This window comes from Martes martes, assembly GCF_963455335.1.
Source record: "Martes martes genome assembly, chromosome: 7".
Taxonomy (NCBI): domain Eukaryota; kingdom Metazoa; phylum Chordata; class Mammalia; order Carnivora; family Mustelidae; genus Martes; species Martes martes.
In genome coordinates this window covers 43,860,919-43,888,850 of record NC_137894.1, presented here as the reverse complement: position 1 = coordinate 43,888,850, position 27,932 = coordinate 43,860,919, and the positions used below count along the sequence as shown (strand labels likewise).

General features: G+C 50.4%; 1 protein-coding gene across 1 annotated transcript in view; it reads left to right on the top strand.

The window, feature by feature from the left end:
• Positions 1 to 310: 310 nt before the first annotated feature.
• The window catches only part of CA12 (carbonic anhydrase 12), a gene marked incomplete at its 5' end in the record, with an annotated part of 53,005 nt that continues 25,383 nt past the window's right edge, over positions 311 to 27,932 (top strand). The window contains 3 exon segments of the mRNA XM_080807699.1: positions 311 to 368; positions 371 to 580; positions 5,715 to 5,735. Coding sequence (XP_080663825.1) covers positions 311 to 368; positions 371 to 580; positions 5,715 to 5,735 — 289 coding nt within the window.

The following is a 27,932-nucleotide window of genomic DNA, read 5'->3' as shown; positions in this document are numbered from 1 at the left end:
AGGAGGCTCTTTTCCACGTGGCATTATACTTAGGGGGCTTGTCAGTAAGGGCTGCGACAGACCAAGGCAGCGACCCCGGGAGCCAGTCTCTAGACGCACCCTTCCTGGGGTGGGGGGTGGGGGAGGATAGGCGGCTCTCCCCCAGCCCTGCCCGCCGCTCCCACGGAGAGACCCGGGTTCCCAGGTGAGCGCGGTCCCGCGGAGCGCGGCTGAAGTCAGGCTACAACTCACCTCGCAACCGGGGCTCGGGACCTGCTGCGGGCAGGGCGTTCTCCACCCACCCTTCCCGCCCCCCGCACACGATGACATCATGTGTTTAGGGCTGAGTAGCTCTATAAAAGCGGCCCGCGCGGCGCCGGGCGCCCAAAGAGCAGACGCGCTCGCACTGCCGGGCTGCGCACAAGGTCTCCTGCGCTGGAACAGACGCAGCGGGAACCCCCGCGACGCGCCGGCCCTGGCCGCGGCCGGGCCCCTGCCCCGCCCCCGCCACGCGCGATGTCCCGCAGCCTGTACGCCGCCGCAGCCGTCCTCCTGCTCCTCTGCTTACGGGAACAGCCGGCCTCCCCGGCCCCGCTCCACGGTAAAGTGTCCGCCTCCTCCTCCCTCGGTCCCGAGCGCGCAACCATACCTGGCCGGAGGACTGCCTGCGGGGCTCACTAATGCTAAAGCAAAATCATCTCGGGGAGGCATACTCTCCAGGGGCGTATTTTTGGACAATTTGGAAAAGGCGTTTTGGAAAATTCGTTTTCCTTGGGCAGGCACGACCTGTTGCGGTGGGCGGAAGCACGTTGTCTTGGGATGAAAGCATGCTCGTGCGTTCTTGGAGCTCTCCCCAGGTCTGGAGGGGTGGTGGGGAGCTCGCTAAAGAGGAAGAGAAAGGGAACCAAGATTTAAAATGTGTCCCATCCACGATCCATGTGCAGGTGGTCGAGGATTGAATGTGGCGTCAGAGCCGCCTGATTAGCCCCAAGGGTTTGCCGTGCCCCAGCTGCAGCAGCTTCCCACAGTGGTGGATGCTTTTCTTTAACATTTTTACCTCCAAGTCAAGGGGATGATGCATCCCATTTTTAATCATTGTTTTTCTCCAGAAGGGCTCTACTATCTTGACCGTGAGTGTGTGTGCACTCAGAAAAGCATACACACCTCACTTCTGAGTGTAATTAGGGCTCTTAACCCTGACAGGCTGGAGGCTGAGGGTGCCCAAGGGGATGGCAGGAGGAGGTGTGGGGACCTGAACCGGAGGCTCCGGTCATGGCAGTGAGTTTGGGTGCGTGGCCAAGGTCAAGGTTAGTTAATCCCAGTGAATTTGGGTGCGTGGCCAAAGTCAAGGGTAGTTAATCCTTAGGAGCAATAAGAGGATGCCAAGCTTTTGCCTGCCTCTCCAACTGCTGGGGGAGCACTTTTCTGGGAGTAGGTAGTGACTTTTGTGGAAACGTCCCGGGTAACTAATGGTAGCTCCTGCCCTTGATGGAGTTTGTTTCAAGCTGTGAGGACATTTGTAGGTTCTGCCATTCCTGGATGGAGGTCCTGGGCCGAGGTTAGGCTGAAACATTTGTAGGAGGGCTGAAAGTGACTGTGACGGCTGGAAAGGGATCTGCCCTTGCTGGACAGTGGTGTGGGAAATTGATCCTGCTCTGTAGCATGAAAACTCAGAGCCTCCTTCTCTGCTGGAGGTCACTGTGTCCACGGGGCTGGGTAGGAGGGAGGTGGGGGAGCTGGCCTGTCGCAGTGTTGGCATTACTCTTAATTCAACTTAAATCCACTGGCTGGCAAGATTTGGTTGATATTATTTCCCTTGTCTGGCCCGGAAGAAAGAGAAGGTTGGGGGACACCTGGGTGGCTCAGTTTGTTAAGCGCCAGACTCTTGATCTCAGCTCAGGTCTTGACCCCAGGATCGTGAGTTCAGACCTTATGCTGGGCTCAATGCTGGCTCCATGCCAGCCAAAAAAAATTGGTGGGAGAAAGTGGTTATATGAAAGTGGAAATTAATTTTTAAAACTGTAGACTTTGACATATATTCCCCTTTTGAGAAAGCTGCACAGGGAGCTGAAGTTTTGCTAGAAATCTCTCTTGTAGTTCCAAGGTGCTCGGAGACTGGAGAGAAACAGCCATTCATTGGCTCTTTCCAGAAAGCCTGTTACTCCCTTCACTCTGGGGCAGCTCCTCCTCCCTTCCCTCTCTACCCCTGCCTTCCCTGCCATTCCCTCCCTCTACTCCTCCCTCTCTCCCTAGGCCCTGCCTTTGCCCCTGCCCTTTCTCATTCCCCCTCCTCCTTTGCCTTCCTTTCCTCCCCATTCTCCAAGTTGGGGTGGGGGACCTTGCAGACAAAAAGCCACTTTCACTCCACACCGTTTTTATTCTGTTATTCCTCCTGTAGTTTTCTTGGCTGCTTAACTGCCTCAGGGGACAAGGTCAAAGCAAAGGTCACCAAGATGTAGAGTGTCAGTATTAACCCAAGGTGGGGAGTGGAGGGGGTTAAGCTAAGTAATGAGGCCAAAGTGTAGTCTGCCCTCCCCGAGCATTTAAACTCCCAACATTTGGCACTGGGGAATGTCTGAAAAAAATGACTGGAGTGGGGAGGAGGGAGCATAAGAAGGTGAGGTCACGTGTCTTCTGGAGAAAACCTTGGAATGCTTAGTTGCTGTGGGAAACATTTCAGTGATTTCTGTGGAGCCTGCTCTGCCTGAACCTGGTTGGAGAGCTGGGCAATCTCTGGCTGCCCCAGTGACGGTTACTCAGAGAAGGTTCTAGCATCCAGAGCAGGAAGCAGGCAGGGCCCTGAACCCCTGGCCTGGATCCTTGTCTGTCCCAACTCCTAAGTGCGCACTCAGGCGTTCTCCCTGCCCGGTACAGAGTAGGCCTGCAGGTTCTAACAGGCATCGAGCTGGGCCTCCCAGGTCTCCCACACAGAAGAGGCAAAATGTACCTCCTGGAAAAGCCTGTTCCCTCAGGAAGCCTCCAAGGTGTAGCCCCAGGGGCCTTGGCCTGGCCTGCCTCCTGCGTGTGGTCAGGACTCCTGCCCTAAACAGGAGGCGGGGAACTGTGAGGCGCTACTTCCAAATAAAACAAACACGCGTGCACGCATATTCCTTAGGGAGTCTTCCTCGGTCAGTTCTGAGCTGAAGAGGGACCAGGCTGGGCCCTGACCTTCATCTGATGACCACCCTCCCCCTTCTTCTCCCCCTGCTTCTCCCCAGCCTCCAGCTCCTGAGTCCTTCCAGACACTGTCATTTATACCCAAAGCACCAAGGCTTGAGGACCAGGTGGGCTTGCTCAGAGAGAGGAAGGCAGGAAAGTTTACGCCAGATGCTGCAACTTTTAAAGAATGCGTTCCCGGTCCTGTTTCAGCACCAGAGGTCTCAGTCCCCGATGTCCACTCTGTGGCCCTGTCCCCGAGCTTCCTGCAGTATCACCTGGATGCCACATCTGAGGATGAGCCAAGACTGACAGGGGAGACAGCTTAGCAAGCTTTGGTAGGGAGAGCTCGGAAGAGGTGGGATCGTAAAGGCGATGATTTGATTTGGAGGCAGGTGCAGTTAAAGTCCTGGCCCAGGCCAGACTGCTGGGAGGCAGCAGCTGTGTTTCTGGTGGCCTCCAGGATCCCGGGAGTGGCCCATCTCTCCAGGTTAGCCGTGAGGATGAACTCCCTGATTACTTGTGAACGTTTGTGTGCTGAGCTTCCAAGTGCTCTGCCCAGCTAAGTGGCAATGGTGTGGATTCTTCTACCTCTGAAATCCAGAACTGTATTTCAGACAAAAATGCCTGGAGAGATTCAGAAAAGACGTTGGAGCTTGGTTCCAAGGCAATGCCTTCTTTGTTCCGTTTCAGCGTCGTTTCAGGCAAAGGGCTGGCAGTTCGTTCGCTGGGGGGTTTGGTTCTGCCTGTCTTCATCTAATTGCTAATTCCAGGGAGGTTAATCTTGGGACTCTTAACTCTCATGGGTCCATAGCAGGTTTTAAGGGGTTCTGTGGACCTCCTGAAATTAATTGTACATGAAATTTTGTGTGTCCAAGCCTGTGGGCACTTTTGTGGGGAAGAGGTCTGGAAGTACTCACAGATATTCTAAGGTGTTTGGACACCAGCCCCCTCACTCCTTGCACTACCCTAAAGACTGAGAAGGAGACTCAGAGAGTTCCCGAGTTTACTGGAGGGCCTGGCAAATGTGCAGAGACACTTCTTAGCAGACACTGATCTTCTACTGCATGGCAGGGGACTTTCATTTCCTTATGGATAAAGCAAGGTGATAGGCTGCAGGTGGCCCCTGGGGACCTCACTGCTTCTCTTCTGGGGAGGAGGTCGGTAATACCTCAATCTACACAAATCATGGAGGAACCATACAGGCCTCTTTTATTGGGATCTGGAGATACTGCCCAAATTGAAAAAGGCTTCAAAATGCTCCACGGACCAGGAAACTAGCGAGGGGTGCCAGGGGACTGCTTTATTAAAAAGCCTTGTAGAACCATCTGATGCTTTAAACCATGTCCAAGTGTAACTGGATGTTACCATTTTCAAAATTACCATTTTGAAAATTAAAAACAAAATTAATTAAAAGCACGGAGGCAAAGAAAGGAACCAGAACTACAGAAAACCATGAGATTAAACTAGCTTTGCAAAAGCAGCAAAATCCTCTTTTCGCTTTTAAAAATCACCATTGACTCGAATAGGAAATGCTCAGTTGTGGTTAAGGTTGCAGGTTGCTGGTTAGGTTTTACTGCAAATCAGTTCCCAGGAGAGAAAGGGGAGGTGAGAACCTTCCACTTCTGACTGTACCCCGTGGGCCAGGCATTGTGGTGGCATCAGGAGAAGCCAGGAGAGGCAATTGGAATTTGAAGAGTCCCTCTCACTGGGTGTGTCCTCTGAGACACCCTGAGTCTCAGGGTCTCTGTGAGGTGAAGAGGGAGGTTTCAGGCAGGGTACCAAGCATGCAACTCTGCAACATTTTTTTTTTTCTAAGTATGTTTGGATGTAGGAACGGGGGACTTCTGTGCGTGAAGGGTGTGGAGTGGGAGGTGGTAGGTGACTTCCGTGATATTCCTGGCAGAACCTCTCCTACACATTCTCTCCACCTCTGGAATTCTAAGTCAGGGGAGGGTGGCAGCTTCCTCAAAGAAAAACTTTCCTTTGAAGGAGAGTTTTCTCCTCTTTAAGGACTGGTGTGAACGGCTCTCCAGGGTGTGGTGTTTGGTGGGAGAACGCAAGAGGCCTAACAGTGTTTCCAGTATGCTGACATCTGTGTGCAGAAATGGGCAGAAAGAATGTGATTATGTACATGTGAGTAGTCACACTGTGAAAATGCTCCCAGCAGCTCATAAAACTGGCTCACTCTCTCGCTCTCCTGGAAGCAGGGAGATTAGGTGGGAGGAAGAGCTTTTACTGTGTACCCTTTGGGAGTTTTTGGGTTTTGCAACTTGCAAATTTTTTTTTTTTTTACATATTCAGAAGATAAAATTTGGCTTCTCTAGGATCTGAAAGGCTTCTAATCAAGAAGCCCCCTCCTTCACCCACGAGTCCCGGCTCCCAGTCGCTGCCCCGTGCCCCCCTCTGGTGCGCAGCGGCTCTGGGAAGCGGCTGATCTGACGCAGACTCTGATAAAGTCTGCCATCTGGGCATCCGCCTCCTTTCCAGCCGCACCCATTTCAAAATCCGATCTATAGTGTTTCTCTCACTGGCTCAAGCTCTGTGGTACTTACTTTACTTTGTTTTGTTCTTTGCAGGATCCAAGTGGAGCTATTTTGGTAAGTAGAGATCTTAAATACTTTTTTCTTTCTTTCTTTCTTTTTTTTTTTTTTTAAAGATTGATTTACTTTAGAGAGCCCGAGCGGGGCGGGGGAGGGGCAGAGAGAAAGAGAATCTCAAGTGGACTCCGCATAGAGCACGTGCCTGACATGGGGTTCGATCTCATGATCCTGAGATCATAACCTGAGTCGAAAATTGAGAGTCGCACCCTTCACCAAATGCGCCAGCCAGGCTTCCCCTTAGATACTTTTTGGAGGAGACCGTTGTATTTAATGAAAAAGCCTGAAATGCTGTGATCTGCGGAGGTTATCGCGGGGGTCGAGAAGAGCAACTCTGGTATCATAAAGAGAGTACGAAGGCTTCTCTAAAGAACTGTTCCGCACGGGCTGTGTGTGGTACTTTCTCCAAGCACAGGAGCCTGCCCTGTGCACTCAGACTGTGAATCCTAGCGTTCCGCTTTCCAGAGTCCTGCAAGGATTTCTACCAAACCTCCCAGGTGACTGTGCCTCAGTTACCTCCAGACTGCAGGGGCCTTGGGTGGGACAGAGACCTTCTCCTCCATAGGACATTTATTTTACAATAAACAAAGAATAAAGGGCTCCTTTCTGGAAGTTTGGCTCAGGCCCCAGAATTTCAGCTGTCCGTGTGTCTAGAATTAACATCTTGTTGCCATGTTTGTCAGTACGTGGAGTTCAGAGGTGGTGCTGGCCTGACCTTACTGGGACATCACGTATGCAGTGGGTTTTGGGGGGATTGGGTCAAGAATGACATTTGCCATCTCCGGCAGGCCGGCCAGATAAGCAGCTTGCAATCAGCTCAGCTGGTGTATGAAATGAACTGGGAATCTGGTCATCAGCTGGGGTGGGAACGGGAGGCGGAGCACCAGGTGCACAGAGAAGTGCGAGGACATTCATGTCTTGTGAAGGGCAGTCAGGAGTACTGGGCAAGACTGACTGTTCCAGAAAGAGGAGGCTGGAACTGGCCTCCTTGGCATGGGAGGAGGGGTGACCAGCAGAGGAGTTGATCCCCGCAGAAGCAGAATCCACAGAAAGGTCTGGCTTAGATTTTCAAAAGCTAGGCTTTGGCTGTTTGTTAGCCCGGGAGGCACAGAAAATTCACTGTGCTAATTCACCAACCACCTACAGGCCAAGGTCTCCTCGGCTCCGGCGTTGCATGGCTTCATCGTTACTAATATCCCTTATGTACTTGTGCAAGAAATGCCACTACGTGGGTGGGTGATGAGAAGGGATGTGCTCTGTAGCTGGAAGAACTTGCAGCTCCCGGTTCAAAGCTGAAAATGGCAGGTAGGGAATAAAGGTTCAGTGCTCTGGATGGTTCCGGGGAAAGAGAGTGCTCGGGCTGGATGGCCAAGGAGGGCTCCCTGGAGGGGGAGGGCTTTCATCTGGACCTTGGAGGATGGAGAGGATTCAGTGGGGGTAGGAAGGAAGTGCTGATGGCCAAGATGATGACGGCATCCCATGAGTCGAGGCAAGAAACAACAAGATGGTATTTCGGGGGTGTGGGGCAACATCCACAGAAAATGTTCCAGGGAAGTGATTAACTCTAAGGTCAGAAAGAGACGTTGGGCCGAAGAGGGGAAGACATGGGCAGTGGGAGGCTAGACCCTTCCCATTTTGTCCCAGGGATGGAGGGGCAGGGCAGGGAGTCATCTGTGTTTTAGGGAGAGTCACGTGGCAGAGAGGAATGGAGAGGGAAGGGTGGGGGGGCAGGAAGAGCCTGGCCTTTGCACAGTTCCTATTTGAAGTCTTCCCATCCAGCTTGGGGATGGCAGGCGGATGGAAGGAGAGGCAGGACAAATACTTGACAAGGGAAGATTCAGCAGAGTCTGGACCATGTCGGGCGTGACAGGAGCAGTGCAGAAGCATTGCTTCGTGACCACCACTCTGGCCGGCCCTCCCTCCCCATGCCCTACACCACTGGAGCCGCGCTCTGCTGAGGAAGCAGAGGGCAGAGTTGAATGGTGTGGGACATGCATAGGCTGAGCGCAGAGAAAATCTGGCTTTTGATGAGTGCACTGAGTACACATGATGTGGGGTCAGCCCTCGGTGGGGCCGGGTGAAGGAGGACAGATGCAGGGAGGGGGAGGCAGACAGGTCCAGGCCGGCAGCTGGCACCAGTGCTCAGAGTCATGCAGGGAAACAGAGGGCCTGGCATAGGTGTTGTGGGGGAAACGGGTTATAAGCTGTGAGGGCGGCACTGGCAAGTCGAGCCAGATGTCACGTGCTGGCTTTCCCAGGGTGCAGACCTCAGCTACTTTGCACGTAGATGCTGCTGAGTCATCCTGATCCAGAGGCCTCCTATGGCCTGGAACACAGGGCAGGACTTCCAGAAGCACATGGAAAGAGAACCCTACTCCCGTTCCCCCTCCACAAGGTCACCAGGCTGACCTGGATGGCCTGCCTGGAGACAGGAGGACCATGTGATGGCCAAGCTGGGGCCCACCCTGCCCCTGTGCACCTCTCTGGGGTGGCTGAAGCAGCAGCTGGCTGTGTCCTGGGTTTAGAATTGCTGAGCAGGCCATCCCCACCGGGAACCAGTTCCAAATCAGTCCTGCTGGGCCCCAGCAGCTCCACCAACCCTGAACCAGGGGGCAGTGGCAAGTCAGGTTGCCCTGTGAGCAAATGATCAACTCCAGCTTGCTGAAGTGAAAGCTCTGCTGTTCGAAGTCAAGGTCGCAGGTGCCCTCCTGCGGTGGGGGTGACAGGAAGGAGGTACGAGGTGGGTGCGAGCTATGTTTTGTTCCTTGGTGTGGGGGCTGTGTTCAGATGGTGAGAAGTCGTCAAGCTGTTCACTGTTCACTGATGACACACTGTTGGGTATGTGTGTTGTAGTCAATAAAAGAGTTAACGGATTCCAGCTGGCAGGGAGAGTCATCCTTACCCTGGAAGGTTTTTTGGCCCTTCCCCACAAAAACCAAAAAAACCCCTAAAAAAGCAAAAAAAAAACCCTAGTGTGTTCAAAACAACAGAGCAACCAAAAAGAATGACTGTGTTGGCACTAAGGACCTAAGAGCACGTCATGTGAGCAGAGAGTGGGCCCCGCGCTCCAACCCTGAGCACACCAGACGTTGCTTTGGGGCTCCCCAGATGTGAGCTCGCTCAGAAGCAGATGTCACTGTCTCTAGAGATCTGGGAGGAATAAGATAAGCCTTCAAAGGAGATGGGATGGATGGGGAACAGGGAAACCAGGCCCTCCTCCTGGAGGCATCCACCTCTCCTGGAGTCCAGGGCACTACCTGCAGGGTATGCTCGGGGCCAGCCCCTCCATCCCCACGCAAGGAACTCAGGAATGATGGTGGCTTGGCCTGGGGATGCCAGACAATGGGCTGCAGCCCCTCACAGGCCCTCCTGCCCAGCTTCTGTGCTGTGGTGGCAAGGTCCTGGGCTCCGGCAGGACTCTGCAGGACCCAGGCACTGCCACTGCGTTCCTCGTGCTGCTCTCTTTCCTTCATTCCAGACCAGAGATTCCCTGTCTTAAAGGATTTCCTTTGAGAATCAGGAAGGGATCCTCCATGGAGCCAAACCCCTCTGGTTCTCCAGGCTCCCGCCTCCACCCACCTTCTGTCCCAAATCTGCTGAAATATTAGGTTGCCACAAACTTTCCCTGGCACGTGACATCTTTCCCAAACCCTTCCCAAACCCTAAGAACTAGACGCGAAATGTGGAGGGAGGCTGGTTGGGGGTGGGGGAACCTCTCTAGTTTCTATTCTGTAGTCGGGATAAAGGTGCCGCGTGGCCTCACACCCAAATGCAGTTCGGAAGGCAGACTCAGAGCTCAAGGGTGAACTTGAGACAGCAGCGAGGGAGCACATGCAATTAAAAGGCTGATTTCATTAAGAACGGGTCTCGGCTTCACCCAAGGTAGAGAGCCTCAGCCAACTCCAATCACCCCCGTGAGCTCTCCCCTGGTCCAGCTGCCATCCTGAGGATGAATGTGAAGAGGCACAGAGCACTCTGAGGAGAGAGGAGAGAAAAGGCCAGAACATGTTTTTCATACCAGGGAACTGAATCCCTATCCCTGTGTGTTGGGGGATTTCCCCTAAGGCTAGCAATCCAACCCACTATCATTTCTGCGATCTGTGCTGTAGTTCCAGTCACTGCTAATTGAAGTTGGGACATCCAGGCTCTGTTAGGATGTGGTGTGGTGTGGTGTGGTCCACCCACTCAGAATTATTTCTCATCTCTTCCGAGCTGCAGAATTGAGGTTTGTGTGTTCTGGGCGCATCTTGGCCTGCATTTCAGTGTTCGCATCTGGCCTTCCCAGCAGGGTCAAACAACAGGGAGGCTAGGATTGATTCCTAGAGGTAGGTATAGAGGCAGGGGAGTGGGGGGAGGCAGACCTGGAGACTGCACAGAGCCCAGAACCAGGCAGACCTCCATGAATATCTGTGAGGCCACTTTCTGGCTGAATGGCCTTAGGAAAGTAACTTAACCTCTCCCCTCTGAACTTCAGGGTTTTCAACTACCAAGTGGAAGTTTGGATCAGCAGCCTCAGTGTCCCCAGGGACTGGGATGCCCTTCCCGAACTCAAAGAACTAGAAGTGAAACAGGTGGGAGGATGCTGGGGAGAAAAGCCCAACCCCTTCACTCCTGTCCTTTAGCAGTCACAAAGGCACCTTGTTTGATTTTGTTAGAAACGCACATTCTTGGGCCCATCCCAGATCTACATACAAATCAAAAACTCTAAGGCTGGGCACCCCTGCAGTCTCTTTGCACAAGCCCAGCAGGGGCTTCTAATGCCCCAGTCCAAGCCTGAGAAGCACCGGGGGCCACTGCAGGGAGGATTAAGTAAGACAACGTAGGCAAAGAGGCTGGTGGTGCTTGGCACAGAGCAAGCACGTAATACAGCTAATCACCGTTTTCTTCCCCCCGCCACACAGTGGGGGATTATAGTAGCTAATATGTGGGAAAATGCCTTGTAAGCTCTGTAGCCCCAGACAAATGTGAGCTGTGTTCAAAAGGGCTGGCTTCTTCATGCTTTGCTGAATTGCCTGAGTTTTTAATAGCAAGGGGGTTACTGAACAAATAGGACATTTCCTTTGTGAGAAAGAAAGGGATTAAGCAAAAAATACAGACTCCTCACAGGCCAGAATGTTCTTTCTAGCCATGTCCTTCAGGCCACAGTGAAGTCAGACCGCATCTTCCTGGTGCTTTTCTGGCCTCTAGGGACCAGTCCCTGAGACATCCTCAGCCTCTAGCCCAGCCCCCGGGGAGCCTCAAGGCTGATCCTTAATTTAGGGAGCCAGGGTAGAGGCCCTGAACCTGGGAAGAAATCGGAGGTTGGACTGTTAGGATTTGGAGCTAAGTAAGCCCAGCCCCAGGCAGGAACCCTCACCCACCAGAGGCAGAGTCAAGCCTTGGGACCGCAGGGTGAGAGCGGGCTGACCAGAGCAAGGAGCGGGTCCTGTCAGCCTCTGGCTCTGCTCAGACTCGTCCCTTCTGCTTTGTGCCCCCAGGCATCCAGGTGAGGGCAGAGCACAGCCCTCCAGGAGCTGGTGAAAGCCCTTGGCAGCCCATCCTTAGCACGTAGAGAGATGAGCTCTGGGGTAAATTAGCTCCAAAGGAAGATTTAAGCCAAAAAGGCTTGACTTCAAAGCAGGTGTGTGAAGGAGGCTCCAGGCAGGGACTGGAAAGTCTGGTTTTCCACGAAGAAGAGACTGGATCAGAGATTGTTCCAGCAATCTCCTGGGGAGGGAGGGAGGGCCCTCTTTCCTGCTCTGCTGCTGTCTTCCTGTGCAGCGGCCACCACAGGGGTGAAGGGTGCAGGCATCACTATGGAGCCCAGAAGCACAGCCAGACTTCTGGGGGCCACACCAGGTGGCCATGGACAAAGATCACAATTCATTGATTCTCAGATACACATTTTTTTCTATATTTTAGCAACTCTGAAATAGGGGTAGATCATCAGTGGTGTCCGGAAGCAATGAAATAGGGTAGTTGATCCACGAATGCTCACTGAGAAGCCCCCTGTCACAGGCCAAGAACACAAGGAAAGGAGCTGAAATGATTAATTTCCACAATTAAGTAGTGAAAACAGTGAGAGCAAAGAGGTCCAAGACTAACGGCCAGTATGTACAGTGTCCAACACAGCACATAGCAATGATGGGGAACCATATTTGATTTTCAACTGTAACTTTTCCCTATTTTCAATTCATGTATATACTTTTGGGTAGTGTTCATTAGTATTACAAGTATATAAACAAAGTGATTTGGGTGCTCTGTGTATGTGTATGTGTGTGTTTCAACAAAAGTACTTCTTTAAGGACCAGGCAAGCTCCCCAATTCCCTGACAAGCACTGGATTTTATGCCAACCAGGAAGGAGCAAATACAAGGACAGCACTTCCTTCTGTCTATAAAGGTTGACTCAGAGCTGGTCTAGCCCTGCACAGTTTGTTAAGCTCCTCTCAACATTTTAAACGATGTTGCAATCATTAACTTGTGACCAGATTCGCGCTGTGACTTCTGGGCAAACTGGATGAGAACCCTCTGGATCTTGGAAGGACACCTGGGCAGTCCGGGCAAAGGGTTCACGCAGTCCCCACTTTCTGGGACAGCTGGCTCAGGAAAGGCTCCTTGGCTATGATGAAAGTGAGATTTACCTAAAGCAGGCAGCGCTGACATTGGCCAGTGGTACAGCAGCCGCTCCCTGGTGGTAGAAAGATTGAGTATCACTCTTCTAAGGTCCCTTAGGAGAAGGGAAGCCCGCGTGTGGAGTGGGGAAGGGAGGAAAGGTGACTGAGGGTTGTAGAACAAAGATACTCTGTAGCAAGTCTGAAAGCAGTCATGCAAGTGCTTGCCTTTTAGTTTTGGCCACCAGGAACCCTGGGGCAAATTGATTAACTGTCTATTGTCCTATGACCCAGAGAGCTAAAGAATCTTCCTCACATTACCCTTCCAGGTTCTAGATTATTGTTCCTGCTCCTGAGCCAAACTGTTAGATCGATTTTGGGAATTTTTAGCTAGAAGGGACCTTAGAAGAGTGATGCTCTGTTTTTCTACCACTCTTTTTTCCACACCCCTCCATGGATACTGTTGTTTCAAAGATTTTCTATAACAAATTAATATGTTAGTGAAATAGTTAATTGTCCCCATTTGTTATTATTCAAAGACAGACACAGAAGCCCATCAAAGTTTTCAGTTACCCCGAGATAATTGGCTCACACTCATGCTACCATACTGATGAATACCGAGGGCCTAGGACTGGACCAGATGCTGAAGAAATGGTGCCTGAGGCATGGCATCTGTCATGCTGGGACTGGGAATCTGGGAGGACACCATGAATTGGATAGGGCCTTCCAGGACAGAGAGAAGTGGCCCGGAAGAGACCCCACCTTGTGTTTGGGGAAAGGACTAGAGAAAACGTCCTAGAGGAGGGGATATCTAAGCTGAGACCTGGAGGACAGATAAAAGCTCACCAGGCGAAGGGCAGGGGGTGGGAGGGCTCTGGGGACCAAGGGACAAATTGTTCCGTGACCACCTAGGTTGGTACGTTCTGGGAACGACCAAGGAACTAGACACGAGGGGCTGGGGCAACAGGCTGGGGCCAGAGTGAGAGGAGCTCCTGAGCCAGCTGAGGAGGTGGGGCCTATTCTGGAGGCAGCTGGGGACTGCTGGAACGTTCCAAGTCGAAACCTGAGGTGATCAGATAAGCATTTTAGAAGGAGGACGTTGGCTGCAGGGTGGAGAGTGAAAGGAGTGTGAAACGCTAGACAGAGTGAGTTCAGAGGGATGTGGGAGAGGGGCTTGGGGGTGCTGAACCAAGGGAGGGGCAATGGGGGTCTTGCCCTGTTGGTAATTCGACTGGAAATGTCGACACCTAATAGAAATGTAGACACAGTGCAGCCTACTTGTGGATGAGTGTCTGTCTGTTCAAACTGGCATCCAGACTGCCGTATTGCCTAGGTGTGACCCTGGGATGTGGGGGTGGGGTTGGGGGACAAAACGGACACAGCCAAATCCCAGCCCTATTTATGAATGAGGCAAGGGAAACTCAGGGTTCCACAGTGGCCCGAACAGAGCATGAGGCGCCGAGCCAGGACCAGAACCTGGGTCTCCAGAGTCCCATCCCACGTGCTTTCCTGGTTGTTCGGCAGATGCTTCTTTCATAGCAGGTGTTGTGTGCCCTACACTACACATCATGACGCTGTGTAAATGCCATTGAGGAAAGACGAGGGTTGTTTTTTTAAAAGTAAATAATTGAATTTGCCAGGAACAAATTATGCCAAATTAACTTGTTTTTCTTCCCCTCATTGGGACAAAAGGCTTAGTGGTTAAGAAAACACAATAGACTTAATACCTTTTGACACAGATAAACATTTGATACGGTTCCTTGTGTCACACTCATGGGAAATATAGATCAAAGACCGGTGTGGTTGCTAGGGGGAAAAAAATTAATAGATTCCAGCCATTGTTACTGTTGGCAACACATGGATGTTACTCTGGTCAGGGTTCCTCTAGGGGCCACCCTGAATCTATTTCCTTCTCAGATTCTTTGGAAGAGGATGGGCGGCTAAAGAAACGTGGGGGTGGGAGTCGGAAGGAACCCCAGTGGATGGGAGAACAGGAAGAAGAGGACAGATGCAGGTGAAGAAGCCGGTCAGACAAGGGGGTCAGAGCGAGCGGGCTGGGCGGCGGGGGCAGAAGGAGCATCCCTGTGAGAATGTGGCCGCTGCGGGGTGAGGGCAGCCTGCAAAGACTGAAGGGATGATGAATGCCAGGCTGCTGTGCTCTGCCGCTCTGGGTGCTGGGGAAGGAGGGCTTGTGTGTCACTCACACACAGACACACACTCGCACACATGCATGCCTGCATCCGTAGTCATGTGCATGGCTACATCCTCAGATACGTCTACACTCGCACACACGCCCACGACCATCCCCTAGCCAGTGAACTGGGCTTCACCTCTCAGCTGGCTTCTGACTTACGGCGTGGGCGTTTCTGTCCGCCTGCTCGGAGAGGTACTCCCCGGGTGAAATCTTCAAGGGACTCCTCAGTCCTTCCTCCTGGCAGCTCCCCAAGAGTCTCCCCGGTTCTCGGCAAACCTTTTGGTGATGCTTCCGCCTGTCCACCAATAAGGATGAGGTAGGGAATGCTCCATCCCTGAGTGAGACTGAGCGTACAAGTCACACTGAGTGTGCAAAGCTGCCTGGTCAGCAAACTTGTTACCCCTTGGAGAAAACTCAACTGTAGGAGCCTAACATTCTTCTCGCACATAACTGCCGCACGAAGCAGATAATTCTTCCGTTAATAGCCAAGGGCTTGCTTCCCAGTGAGGATTAACTTCTCCAGTTACCACTGGAGAAGTTTTTCTCTCAATGGCGGTTTTCCTTTTTGTTTTGTTTTGTTGTGTTGTGAGCATAAGCCCGCTGCAAGCAGGGCAGTGTTCCAGGGCCTCTGCTGGGTACGGGGGGTGAGCAAGGAGCCCTTCCCAGCCTCAGGGTGAGTTATCCAGAAAAAGGATGTAGCCACACGGCGGCTGCTCAGGCAGATGCACAGACCCCAGCCCAGGGAAGGTGATCAGGAAACATTTGTTGAGTGAATGAGGAAGAATGGTTTATCTCTCTGTTTATTTTTGACTCTGGGAGTCAGGGAAGGCACCAGGGAGAGGGTAACACTCGATCTGGGGTGATAAGGTTTCAGAGGTGAAAGCAGGCGGAAAGCAATGCCACATCACCATGCATATCTCATTCCAAGTATAGGGAGACCACAGGGAACCCTGGATCTTTTCCGGTGAGGTGAAGGGGAGGAATTGCTCTAAACGGTTGGCAAACAGCCCTCAAGAGAGAAAGGAAGCATTGAGACAATTTAGCTCAGAAGGACCTGGGGCCCAGCATGCCTTGGGAGCCCTATCACTTCTAGACAGCGATCTGATGCTACCACATGCATTCCTCACTACGGGAATGGGAGGTGGGGGCTGCCACTTTCGTTCTGTGAGCGAAGCTCAAGGCATCTGGGGGATGTACCTGAGGTCGCACAGCTTGTAGGTGGCCGAGCTGTGATGGGCAGCTTGGCCGGACGGCTCCTGAGCCCATGACCTTCCTGCTGTACTTTGTGCCTCTTGGGAGAGGAGATGGGAAGTAGCCTGCAGAAAGATTTCAGGTGAGAGAGACCCATGAAAAAGCCAGTTTTCTCACTAAAAAAAGGAAAACTGGGGGAGTAGCTTTGCAAAAACAGCAAGAGGGCAATAACTCAGCTATTGGAAAGCACTTCCTCCTTGTGAAAGGGGGGAAGTGAAGAACCGAGTCAACACCGGGTCCAGGTTTAGAGGTCAGTCACCCTTCCCTTTAATTCAGGTTCCCCCATGGGTGACTGTACAAAGTTCGAGTCTTTTATCAGATCCCTTTTCTTCATTATTTCCAGACTCCCCAGGGAATACTGACAAGGTCACAGATGCCTCCATCGCTGTTCCTCCCCTCTCGCTCTGGACAGTCACCCAGGGTGTACCTGCGGGTCACCGCTCACCAGCCTGTAACTGCTGCCGCTGCCCGGGCTCCGTGCCCGCTAAGGCACTTTGGGAGCCGCCACAGTGGCCAGTGTGAAGGGCCAGGGTCCGAGGCCAGCCTTGCTGCTTACTGGCACTGTGACTTTGGGCATATCATCCGACCTCTGTGCTCCTGTCATCTCTATTTGTTTATTTGACAGAGAGAGAGAGCACAAGCAAGGAGCAGCAGGGGAGGGGGAGAAGGATCCCCGGGATCATGACCAGAGCCGAAGGCAGACACTTAGCCACCCACTGAGCCAAGAAGGCACCCTCTACCGCCTGTTTTTTTTTTTTAATTTTAATAAACATATAATGTATTTTTATCCCCAGGGGTACAGGTCTGTGAATCGCCAGGTTTACACATTTCACAGCACTCATCATAGCACCTACCCTCCCCAATGTCCGCCTGTTTTTGTAGATAAAATTTTCTTGGCATGCAGCCATACTCACCAGTTCCGTACTCACCCCAGTTCCTGGGAAGCTGTGGTGAAATGAGGCAGGGCTGGCAAGTAGTGACAGAAACTGTACAGCTCACAAATCATAAAATACTGGCGATCTGGCCTTTTGCCAGAACATGGCAGCCAACCTCTGATATAGAATGATGCCTGGCACATAATGAGTGCTCATTACATGGTAGCTTAAAAACCCGAACAAACTCATTCAGCCTTGGAATTGAGCAAAAAAATTCAGTTCAGGCCCTGGGATGACAGACAGTCTAAAAGAAAAATCCTTAACAGATGTCTCTGTGCACAGTACTCCCTGAGGGCAACGATCATCCCTTTGCCCACGGGTCCCCCACCATCACGTAGGCACCAGTCTTGCTCTCCTGGCCCAGAGTCCTCCTGTGTTCCCTCTTCCCTGTCTCCAGGCCTCTATTCCTCTTTCTGGCCCAGGATGATTCACAGTGAGAACACCCAGTCCCTTCAAGAAAAACCTCCACACTGTATGCTCATGCCCAAATGAGGCAGTCCCAACAGTCCAGTCCAGGCCTCCTCAGCCTCCGCACTATGAACATTCTGGGCAGGATAATTCTTTGTTGTGGGGGGCTGTCCTGTGCATGGCAGGATATACAGCCTCATCTCTGGCCTCTACCCCCTAGGTGCCAGTAGCACCTGCCCGCTAGGACTCTAGAATGTCTCTAGACATGGCCAGATGACAATGTTGAGAATACAGACTTGAAGTTTGAAATACCACCACAAGTGGGACAACAACATTCCTGTCTAAGACACCTAAATACATATTTAGAAAAACAGTGTTCTTGGCATGGATGCAGACCTGTTAAAGATGCATCTAGTTTGTACACTGGATCACTAAATAGACACTCAGCATCCCAGCCTGAAGCACCCCGTTTGGATGGTCTCGGCTGGGGCTACGGTTTCAGGGAAACACAGGGTGGGGCCCTGCCTCACGTCCGCGTGGCTGAGAAGGCTGGTCAAAGTGCTCCATCCGACAACATGGGGAGGGCCTCCCCTGAACCCATTTCTGCTTCCTCCCCCAGAATCTGGAAGTTGCTTATGAACCCCATACCTGCCCCACCCCTCGTCCAGGCCAGTTTTTCAGCTTCATCGGTTTGTACATCTGCCTCGACCTCAAGTGACAGGAAGAGAGGGCTGGTGGCTTTAAAAGAAGAGTTTATTCACCAATTCACTTATTCTTTCCACCTGCCCTGCACTTATTCTTGGTGGGCTGGTCCTGGGATTAGAGATAAGCATGATGCAGCCCTTGCCTTCAACGAGTTGATAGCCAAGGGCCCAGCAGACGTGTGAGCCAGCAATTACAGTGGAGCAAATTAAGTGCTGGGACACCAGGGCAAGAGTGGCTGTCAGGCCTGCCTGAGGAGCTGATTCTTGAAAGACAAAGGAGCTAGGCGAGGAGTTTGTGGGAACTACTGTGGATGGGCGGGTGCGGTTAGGGCGGAGCAGGGCTTTCCGTGGTGGACCACAGAGGGCTGAAGAGGGAGTGAGAGCACGTGGCACAGAGACACAATCAGGTGTCAGCTGCCTAGTGTTGGAGGAGTGGAGGTGGGAGACTCTTACTGCTGGGTCTCTGGTGTTTCAGTAAGTCTGTGGGAAGAGGTGCTGATGGCTTTGGTTCCAGACTATCATTTCAAGGATGTTTACGTAGCAGATCATTTTATAGGCTAGAGGGGGTATCTCCCTGTAGGGCAGAGAGCAGATTTGTTTGCTGTCCAGTAAGATAAAGACAAGGTCTCCCTTGGGAGTAAAGTTAGGCAGGCTTGCCAATTGCCTCTCTAGAAGATTGAGATTTCCTAAATGGGGAGTTGCGTGGTCGTGATGCTGAGCAGCTGGCACGTGCAGGTGTCACCCAGCCCTCATCGTGGCGCCCTATGGAACCAGGCTTGGCAAACAGGCGCAAATTTTGCTCCGCTACTGCTGTGAGTAATAAACTGTCCTTTCTCTCCAACTCAGGAGTCTTGTGTCTCTGCAATGAAGCTGTGGCAGCATAACTTGTTGGCTTGGGTGAAATTTTAGCTCTCCCCCCATCCACTCCGCGCGCAGTGACCTCAGATTTTTGACAGGTGGCAGTGGGGAAAGCCAAGGCTGGAGAAGGAGGTGAGATCACGGGGGGCTTGAGGGCTGCACTACAGATCTCGGGATAACTCCTAAAGCCTTGAGGAGCGACTGAAGACCTTTCAGCAAAGTAGTGTGCGAATGTGGTGTGCATGAGTGTGGAGAGGGGAGGGCTGTGGGGTAAGCCCAAAGAAACAAGGCCAGTGAGGGGCACAGATAGGGAGCTGTGGGTCTGAATAAAGGCTGTGCCAGTGGGGACACAGCAACGCCAAGTCTGAAGGAATCTTGATGTGATCCTTGATAGTACTTTTTCTGATGCAGGAGTCAACCCAGATAACTCATTGCATGTTTTTGTGGTGTCTCTTTAGACTTTTCATGCTGTGACGTTTCTGAAGCATATAGGTCAGATAGCTCCTAGTAGGTCCCTCAGTTTGGTTTGTCCAGGGGTTTCTTACGAGATTCAGGTTGTACGTTTTGGCATGAATACCACAGAAGTAATGTGTCCCTGCCTGTGCATTTCCTCAGGAGGCACTCGATGTCATTGTTGGTGATCATTTTGATCATGTGGTTAAGATAATGCCTGGTAGCTTTCTCCATTTTATTGTTACCATTTTCCCCTTTTATAAATCATACATAATCTGTGGGAAGATCCTTTGAGCCTGGATGTACAAAATTTGAATACTGATTGTTTGAATTTGATTTGATTTGATTGATTGAATACTAGATACCAGTATTGTATTAATCGCTAAATTTCCTGACTTGGATAATTGTACTGTGATTATGTAAGAAAGTGTCCTTGTTCTCAGGAGACAGCCATCTAAGTATTTAAGTACCAGAGGGCATGATGTCTAACACTTTTTCTCAAAAGAGAGCCCTGACTTATGATGGTTCAACCTAAATTTTTTCGGTTTTAGGATGGTGTGAAAGTGACACACATTCGGTAGAAACTATACATGGAATTGTGAGTTTGGGTCTTTTCCTTGGCTAGTGATACCTGGTGTGATCCTCTCTGGTGACACTGGGTGGGGGCAGTAACCCCAGCTCCCAGGCAGCCACCCCAACATGAGATAAACAACTGACACACTTATAACCATTCTTTATCCAGACAACCACTCTGTTTTTCACTTTCAGCACAGTACTCAATAGTTTACATGCAATATTCAACAAGCTTTGTGTTAGATGATTTTGCCCAGTTGTAGGCTAGTACGAAGCATGCTTAAGGTAGGCAAGGCTAAGCTGTGATGTTCAGTAGGTTAGATGCATTTTCAAATTACATGGTATTTGCAACTTAGAATAGGTTTATTGGGACATAATCTCATCACAGGCTGAGGAAGAACTGTAATGACAATAATAATGTATGTATAGATGTATATATTGAGAGCGAGTAATAAAGCAGGTGTGACAAAAATGTTAACAGCTAGTGATTAGGTGAAGAGTATATGAGGGGTGCCTGGGTGGCTCAGTGGGTTAAGCCTCTGCCTTCAGCTCAGGTCATGATCTCAGGGTCCTGGGATCGAGTTCCGCATTGGGCTCTCTGCTCAGCAGGGAGTCTGCTTCTCCCTCTCTCTCTCTGCCTGCCTCTCTGCTTAGTTGTGTTCTCTGTCTGTCAAATAAATAAATAAAATCTTTATAAAAAATTTTTAATGGGACACCTGGGTGGCTCAGTGGGTTGGGCCTCTGCCTTCGGCTTGGGTCATGATCCCGGGGTCCTGGGATCGAGCCCCACATCGGGCTCCTTGCTCAGTGGGGAGCCTGCTTCCCCCTCTCTCTGCCTGCCTCTCTGCCTACTTGTGATCTCTCTCTCTGTCGAATAAATAAATAAAATCTTAAAAAAAATTTTTTTTAAAGAGAGTATATGGGAATTGATTGTGCTTTTCTTCTAACTTTTCTGTACATTAAAAAATTTTCAGAATAAGCTTTTCAAAAAGACACATAAAAGGAAAATCATTATTTCCCTGTGCCTAGCAGTGGGATCAAAGGAGAAGATTTGATTCTGGGCTTTGGTGTGGTAAATGGTACCATCCATTCAGACAGATAAACTTGAAGGAAGCGAGAGAAGTTTTGGAAGGAGGACGGTCAGAGAGGAAAAGATGGCAAGTTTGGTTGTTCTTTTTTAATAGTTTGTCTATCTGCCTCCCTCTGCAGCCATGTCTGGTTTCAGGAAGCCAAGGGCATCCAGTAGGGGCATCCAGTGGGCAGCAGGTCTGGAGCTCAGGAGGAAACTGGGTAGGGCAGAGGTGGACAGAACCATGGGAAGGCTGACATCAGGGGCAGGGAGCTACAGATAGTGGGAGAGGAAAGGTTTCAGAAACGGGGTGGTGGCGGGCACTGGGGCCAAGGACTGCAAGAAAAACAAGAACTGAAGAATCTGTTTGAATTCAGTGGGGCGTGGGCCTCAAGTCAGAGTCACAGAGCAGCGAGTCTGAATGGGAAGTAAAGAGGCACAAGCCAGCAGCTTAGGCAATTCTTGGAAGATGCTTGGTTGCAAAACGGAGGCGAGAGATCACAGTGAAAGCGAAAGGGGAGGTACTGGTTCTATTAACAGACGTCAGAAGTCCACAGCTAAATTCCTTGTGGGGATCACATTCAGCTTAGATATCCAGCATTGTCCCTGACCTACTGTCTAACCCCGAATGCAGTCACGGTGGGTTACCCCCAGCCTCACACTTTTAATAAAGACGAGCAACCCTCTGTCAGCTAGAGGAGAAGGCTGTATCAATGATTCAAAGTACCTGAGACATTTCCAGACCTCTTCTTGCCAGGGAAAGAGCCAGGCACAGAGGCAGCTTCTGCCCATGTCATTTGCTCTCCCACCAACTTCCTTCTACTGCCAGAAAACATTGCCACACCACCTTGTATGGAATACGCCTCTATTAGCATTATGACGTGAGGGTTCCCCTTCTCATTTGGGAGCCTGTTACAAATAATAGCCTCGTTGACCCCTAGACCCGTGTTTCCAGGAAACCAGGCTGAGTCTTCATCTTGCCTTCACGCCAGCTCTAGTCACGGACTTTTTCTCTCTTTTTTTAAAAGATTTTATTTATTTGAGAGAGAGAGCGCACACACACACACACACGTGATGGAGGAGCAGAGGGAGAAGCAGGCTCCCCGGTGAGCAGGGAGCCCGATGTGAGCCTTGATCCCAGGATCCTGGAATCATGACCTGAGCTGATGGCAGACGCTTAACCACCTGAGCCTACCAGGCGCCCCATAGTCACAGGCTCTTCTAAAACGCACACAGGTGAAACACTGCTGCTTGATTCCAGTCAACAACTATTTTACAGACTAACAGGGCAATTTAACCAGAGTCAAATATTTAAACTGTAGTAAGAAGCAATGATACAAATGGATAAATGAATGGTGCTATGTCCATACAAGGGGATAAGATTCAGCCATAAAAAGGAAGGAAGTACGGATGAACCATGAAAACACTGTACTATGTGAAAGATGCCGGACACAAAAGCCGCGTATTGATTCCGCTGACATGAAATGTACAGAGCAGGCGAATCCATGGAGACAGAAAGTAGCTGAGTGGTTACCAGAGGTTGAGGGAGGGAGGGGCATGGGGACTGAGGTTGGGGTTTCCCTGTGGGGTGGTGAAAACGTTCTGGAGCTAAAGAGTGGTGATGGTTACCCACCACCGTGAACACACCAAATGTCACTAGTGGTAGATTTATATTATATATATTTGACCACAAGAAAACATTGATTAAAAATTTAAAAAGCAATCTTACCTTGGCGAGGGAGGGTAAAAGCTCTGGCTCTGACGTCAAGGCCTTTGATTTGAGGAGGGGTTTTCAGCAGCTCTTCTCTGGCTGCAGGTTAGAATCACCTGGGCAGCTTTTTTTTTTTTTTTTTTAAGATTTTATTTATTTGACAGACAGAGATCACAAGTAGGCAGAGAGGCAGGCAGAGAGAGAAGAGGAAGCAGGCTCACCGCTGAGCAGAGAGCCCGATGCGGGGCTCGATCCCAGGACCCTGAGATCATGACTTGAGCCGAAGGCAGAGGCTTAACCCACTGAGCCACCCAGGTTCCCGCCTGGGCAGCTTTTTAAAGCTTCCTGTGTGTGGACCCCACCCAAGACCAATTAAACCAGATCTCAGGGGCTGGGCCAGGGGCAAACTTAAAAGCCCTCAGAGATGCCAGAGTAGGTCCAGAGTTAAGAAATACTGCTCTACACCTGCAGTTTTTCAAAGTGTGGGCCCCAGACCAGCAGCATCACCCGGGAACTTGGTAGAAATGCAGAGTCTGGGGCTCCACCCCAAACCTGCTAAATCAGAAGCTGGGGAGGGGGCGCTTGGCAGTCTGTTTAACAAGCCCTCCAGGAGATTCTGATGCTCACTCACATTGGACAGCTGCTCTGAAGTTAGACTCAGGAAGAAATTACGGAGAGCTTTCCTCAACCAGTGAGGGGTTACTGAGCATCTACCGTAATTTTGGTTCTGTGATAAGTGTGCAAATATGGAGACCTACCTCAGCTCTCCTTAAACATCTACTAGGTGGGGTTCTAGGAAAAGAAATTGTACATTAAAATAAGATAAGTTTTTAGGGACAAATTGTATCCCATTATATGTCTGTACAACATTTTGTTTATCTGTTCATGTGCCGGTGAATGGACTTGGGGTATTTCCACCCTTTGGCAACTGGGAATAATGCTGCCGTGAACACTGATGTCCACGTATGTGCTTGAGTCCCTGATTTCAGTTCTTTTGAGTATCTACCTTGGAATAGAATTGCTGATCATATGGTAATTCTAATTGGCCGCATCATTTCACATTCCCACTGGTGACATACACTTGGGGTGATGGAAACAGATCTGGAAACGGATAGTGGCGATGGTTGTAGAGCAGTGTGAATGTACTTAATGGCACGAATTCACTAAAAAAGTGTTAAAATGGTAAACTTTATATTTTACCACAATAAAAAAATTTTAAAAATGAACTGAGCCATAAAAACAGTTTGAGAAAAGGAAGTTATGTTCCTAATAGTCAACATTGAATAATTACCTCAAACACATTATGTTTCCAGAATTACACATCTAATAGTACATTAGAAAGATGATGTCTGCAGGCTTTTATTTATTTTTTTTTAAATATTTTTTATTTATTTGACAGACAGAAAGTAGGCAGAGAGGCAGGCAGAGAGAGAGGGGGAAGCAGGCTCTCTGCTGAGCAGAGAGCCCGATGTAGGGCTCGATCCCAGGACCCTGGGATCATGACCTGAGCCGAAGGCAGAGGCTTAACCCACTGAGCCACCCAGGTGCCCCTGCAGGCTTTTCTATTCAGAGATGCTTGAGCATGGAGAAAGAATATTTTTAATATTCTTTTTAAAGAGGGTGGAGCAGGACATCTGGCTTGACTGTGGACTTCACATTTTTACACCACGATTCATTTGTGAATGAGTCAAGGAAGACCGAAGAGAAGATCGTGGGTTGAGCATTGACCAGTGACCGGGGCCTGCCCAGGTTTCATTACTGGGCTGAGGCTATTCCCAATGTAGCAACTTGTTTAACTTACTGGTTTGTTGCAGCTGTTGCTCAAGAACCATTTGTGGGACACTAGAGTTTGCCAGGCTCTGGGGTAGGAGTCAGGGACCCAAGAGTGAGAAAGGCAAGCTGAAAGCCAAGTGCAGTATTCTCAGGCTCCAGGAGGAGCAGCATCATCTGGGGGCTTGATGACAGCCACTGGGCACCCGCGGAGTGCCTGATTCAGGTGTGGGTTGGGGCCAAGAATCTGCATTGCTAATGAGCTCTTAGGTGACCGGGATGGTGGTAGTGATGATGATGATAATGCTTGCCCAGGGACTACGCTTTGGGAACCGATGGTCTCCTGGGGTAGGAAGATACGGAATATTATCCGTATAATACACAGAGAAATACACAGAGGAGGGGGACAGTTTGTCCTGCCTTAGGGGGTGAGATGGGCAGGGAGAGGTATCTGCCCTTGGACCTCCCCTCTTCCTCACAACCCTAGCATTACTGGGCAGGGGGGTGCCTCCAGATTACTGGAGAGGGGGAAGGGCTTCTGAGGGCTAACAGAGAGGGGAGCTGGTGGCCAGTCTTACAGCTCACCTCTTCCTCACTCCCCCACCCTTCCCCCGAAATGGCTAAACCAGAAATGATCCCCAAACCCTGCTTCACCCCAATGTCAGCCCCTCCTCTCAAGCTGGCCCAAACACAAACTGAAATAACAAAGAGGAGAGTCTCACATAGAGTAAATATGAAAGCATCTTTAGAAAACTTCCCCTTTTGGGGCGCCTGGGTGGCTCAGTTTGTTAAGCGACTGCCTTCAGCTCAGGTCATGATCCCAGGGTCCTGGGATCGAGCCCCACAATGGGCTCCCAGCTCAGCGGGGAGCCTGCTTCTCCCTCTACCATTCTCTTGCTTGTATTCTCTCTCTCTCTCTGTCAAATAAATAAAATCTTAAAAAAAGAAAAAAGAAGAAAACTTTCCCTTTTGTATTAACCTGTAACATAAAATCCAAGAAAGCAGAACGGCCTTCAGCAATCTCCCTTTAAGCTTTGTAAATAACAAGTAACCCTGACTCTCTAGCCCTCCCTCACTGCCCTGTCTCTGACTCATTTGCAACATTAACAAAGGAAAATGTCAGTTTGATTCCTTGGCCTCCACTGGTTTATAATAAAGTCATAAGACCTCTTCCATCAATCATTAACCCACACCCCTGCTAGCCTCCTTTCCTCCTGGGCAGGATCCCGGTCTTTATGGCCATGCCTCTCCACTTGACCGGCAGGAAAAAAGGCAGAATTGGCAGAATGTGGCCTTGTGCAGGGGGGACAGAACCCAGCCAGGTGGACTCTGCGGGAACTCCATACAACTGATAGGCTGAATCCCCTGGACTTCCGTGAGAAGCTGTGTCTTTTAATCAACTTTGGAAGTAAACTGCAGGAGCTATAAAGTATATATTAAACTTTTTTTTAAGACTTTATTTATTTATTTGACACAGAGAGAGAGATGATCACAAGTAGGCAGAGAGGCAGGCAGAGAGAGAGGAGGAAGCAGGCTCCCCACCAAGCAGAGAGCCCAATGCAGGGCTTGATCCCAGGACCCTGAGATCATGACCTGAGCTGAAGGCAGAGGCTTAACCCACCAAACTACCCAGGCGCCCCAGTTCCTGGATTTCTGACTGGATTTTTACTTCATGGGCTTCATTTCCAGGCAGGCTTCAGTGTTCTGCTTGATCCATATGATGAACATTCATCGAGTGCCTCATTTGATAGCCCAGAGTTAATTTCTGCCTCTGCTGGCTGGACCTTCCCCAGCCCGCTGTTTTCTCAGGGCCACACTCCATCCATAGGCTCTTCTTTCTCCTGGATCCAACCCTTCTTCTCTCCTTCCCTTTCCCTTCTGTATGGAAGTATGCTTAAGTCTATCCGTTAAGAACAAATCCCGTCTTGTTACCCTCACCTTCCTATAACCACGTGCACATGTCCACACACACTCTTCTCTCATCTCTTTATGGCTTGATTTCTGAAACTAGCTTAAGAAACCCTCCGAGTCAATTTCTTAAGTGTTGCATAAGGGCCACAATGTCAGCCATGCAGGAGGGATGTGACAAAAAGCTCTAGTCCTCAAAAGGACTTTGAAAGCTGCAGACAGAGTTCTAGTCTGGAGCAGGTTGAGGGGCTGGTCTGGAGACAGCAGTCATGCACTTGGCTTGAAGGAGCATTCCCATCACTGTACCACCGTGCAAACCCCCAGCAGGCTGGCTAAGGAGTCCGGGGCAAGGAGAAAGCACTGGAGTAGCTTTGGCAGGACTTGAGATGGACTTCAAGTGTGGACAAGACTTGGAAAGAAGGGAAAAGAGGGTGGCATTTGAAACCTTAAGAACATTTGTGAAGGTTGAGTTCACAGCATGTTCTGAGGGTGGGGAAGCCGGGCTGACCATGGAGGCTGACTGGGAAGGGTCTAAAGGCCACTGAAGGCCTTCACAGGCTGAGGTGCTTCAGGCCACGAAAGATGGCTACTGCCCCGCTCGGCTTTGTTGGGTGGGGAGGGCATGTCGGAGAAAGGGAGGGGCGGGGTGGGGCTGTGCCTCGAAGCAGGGTGACATCTGGTTAAACTTGGTCTCAACAAGAAAGGAGCCTGGCGGTGAATTTAGGAAAGGCTGAGGCAGGGACTCTGCAGGAAGCCTGCGCAGTGTGACAAGATGAGGGCGGGTCCTGGGGTGGTAGAGATGGTGGTGGTAATGGAAACATGGGACTCCATGACCGAGTGAGGACAACCGGAGCCAACCTGGCTCTGAGATTATGAGCCTTGGAAGAAGGCAGGGGCAGTGGTTCTCTGATGAGGCATCACGCCATCAAACTGAGATCTAGGCTGTAACAGGTCAACTAACTACAATATATGGACCTCACTAGAATCCTGAAGGTTACAAATAAACCATTACAAAGTGATGAGATAATTGGAGAACTGAATTCCGATGAGATTTGATAACCTTAAGGAATTGTTAACCTTTTAAGTGTGGTAATGGTAAGGTGGGTTCACGAGTCCTTATGTTTTAGAGGCACGTACTGAAGTATGTACAGATGGAAATGATTTAGGTTTGTTTCAAGATTATCCAGGGATAAGGGAGAGTGGGTGCGATACAAATGAGGCTGATTTGTTTCTGCCAGTGGTTAGTTGTTGAAACTGGGGGATGTGGCGGTTCATTTTGCTATTCTCTCTGCTGTTGTATGTATTTGAAATTTTCCATGACAAAAATTCTTGTCCTTGGGTAATGCGGATTCTGTACCCGGGGCCTCAGAATTCCCAATCGGAGATCACAAGAGGCATTTTGAGCTGGGCCATGTTAATCTCCTGTCACATTTCAAAACAGAAGTTTGGCCCAACTCTGTTTTGCCTAAAGCAGAAAAACATGAGCTGGAAAGAAGTAATGCTTTGACTTTGTTTGGAAAAACAAACTGGGAGATACACATGATCTCCTTTATCGGGATCATGTGAGGAATCCAATTAACTGAAAAGGCAAAGTCAAAACTGAGAAAAGTGGAGTGTTTACGGTAGCTGGAAATGAATGACTCTTATGGCAGAGTCAGTCCCAAGTGGGGTTTCCTGGCACCAGGGCACTTGGCATAAGTGTGAAAGTTGAGACCAAGTTGAAAAGCCACAGTCTGGGCTGTGGCTGCCTGCAAAAGGTGTCTCCTGACAAC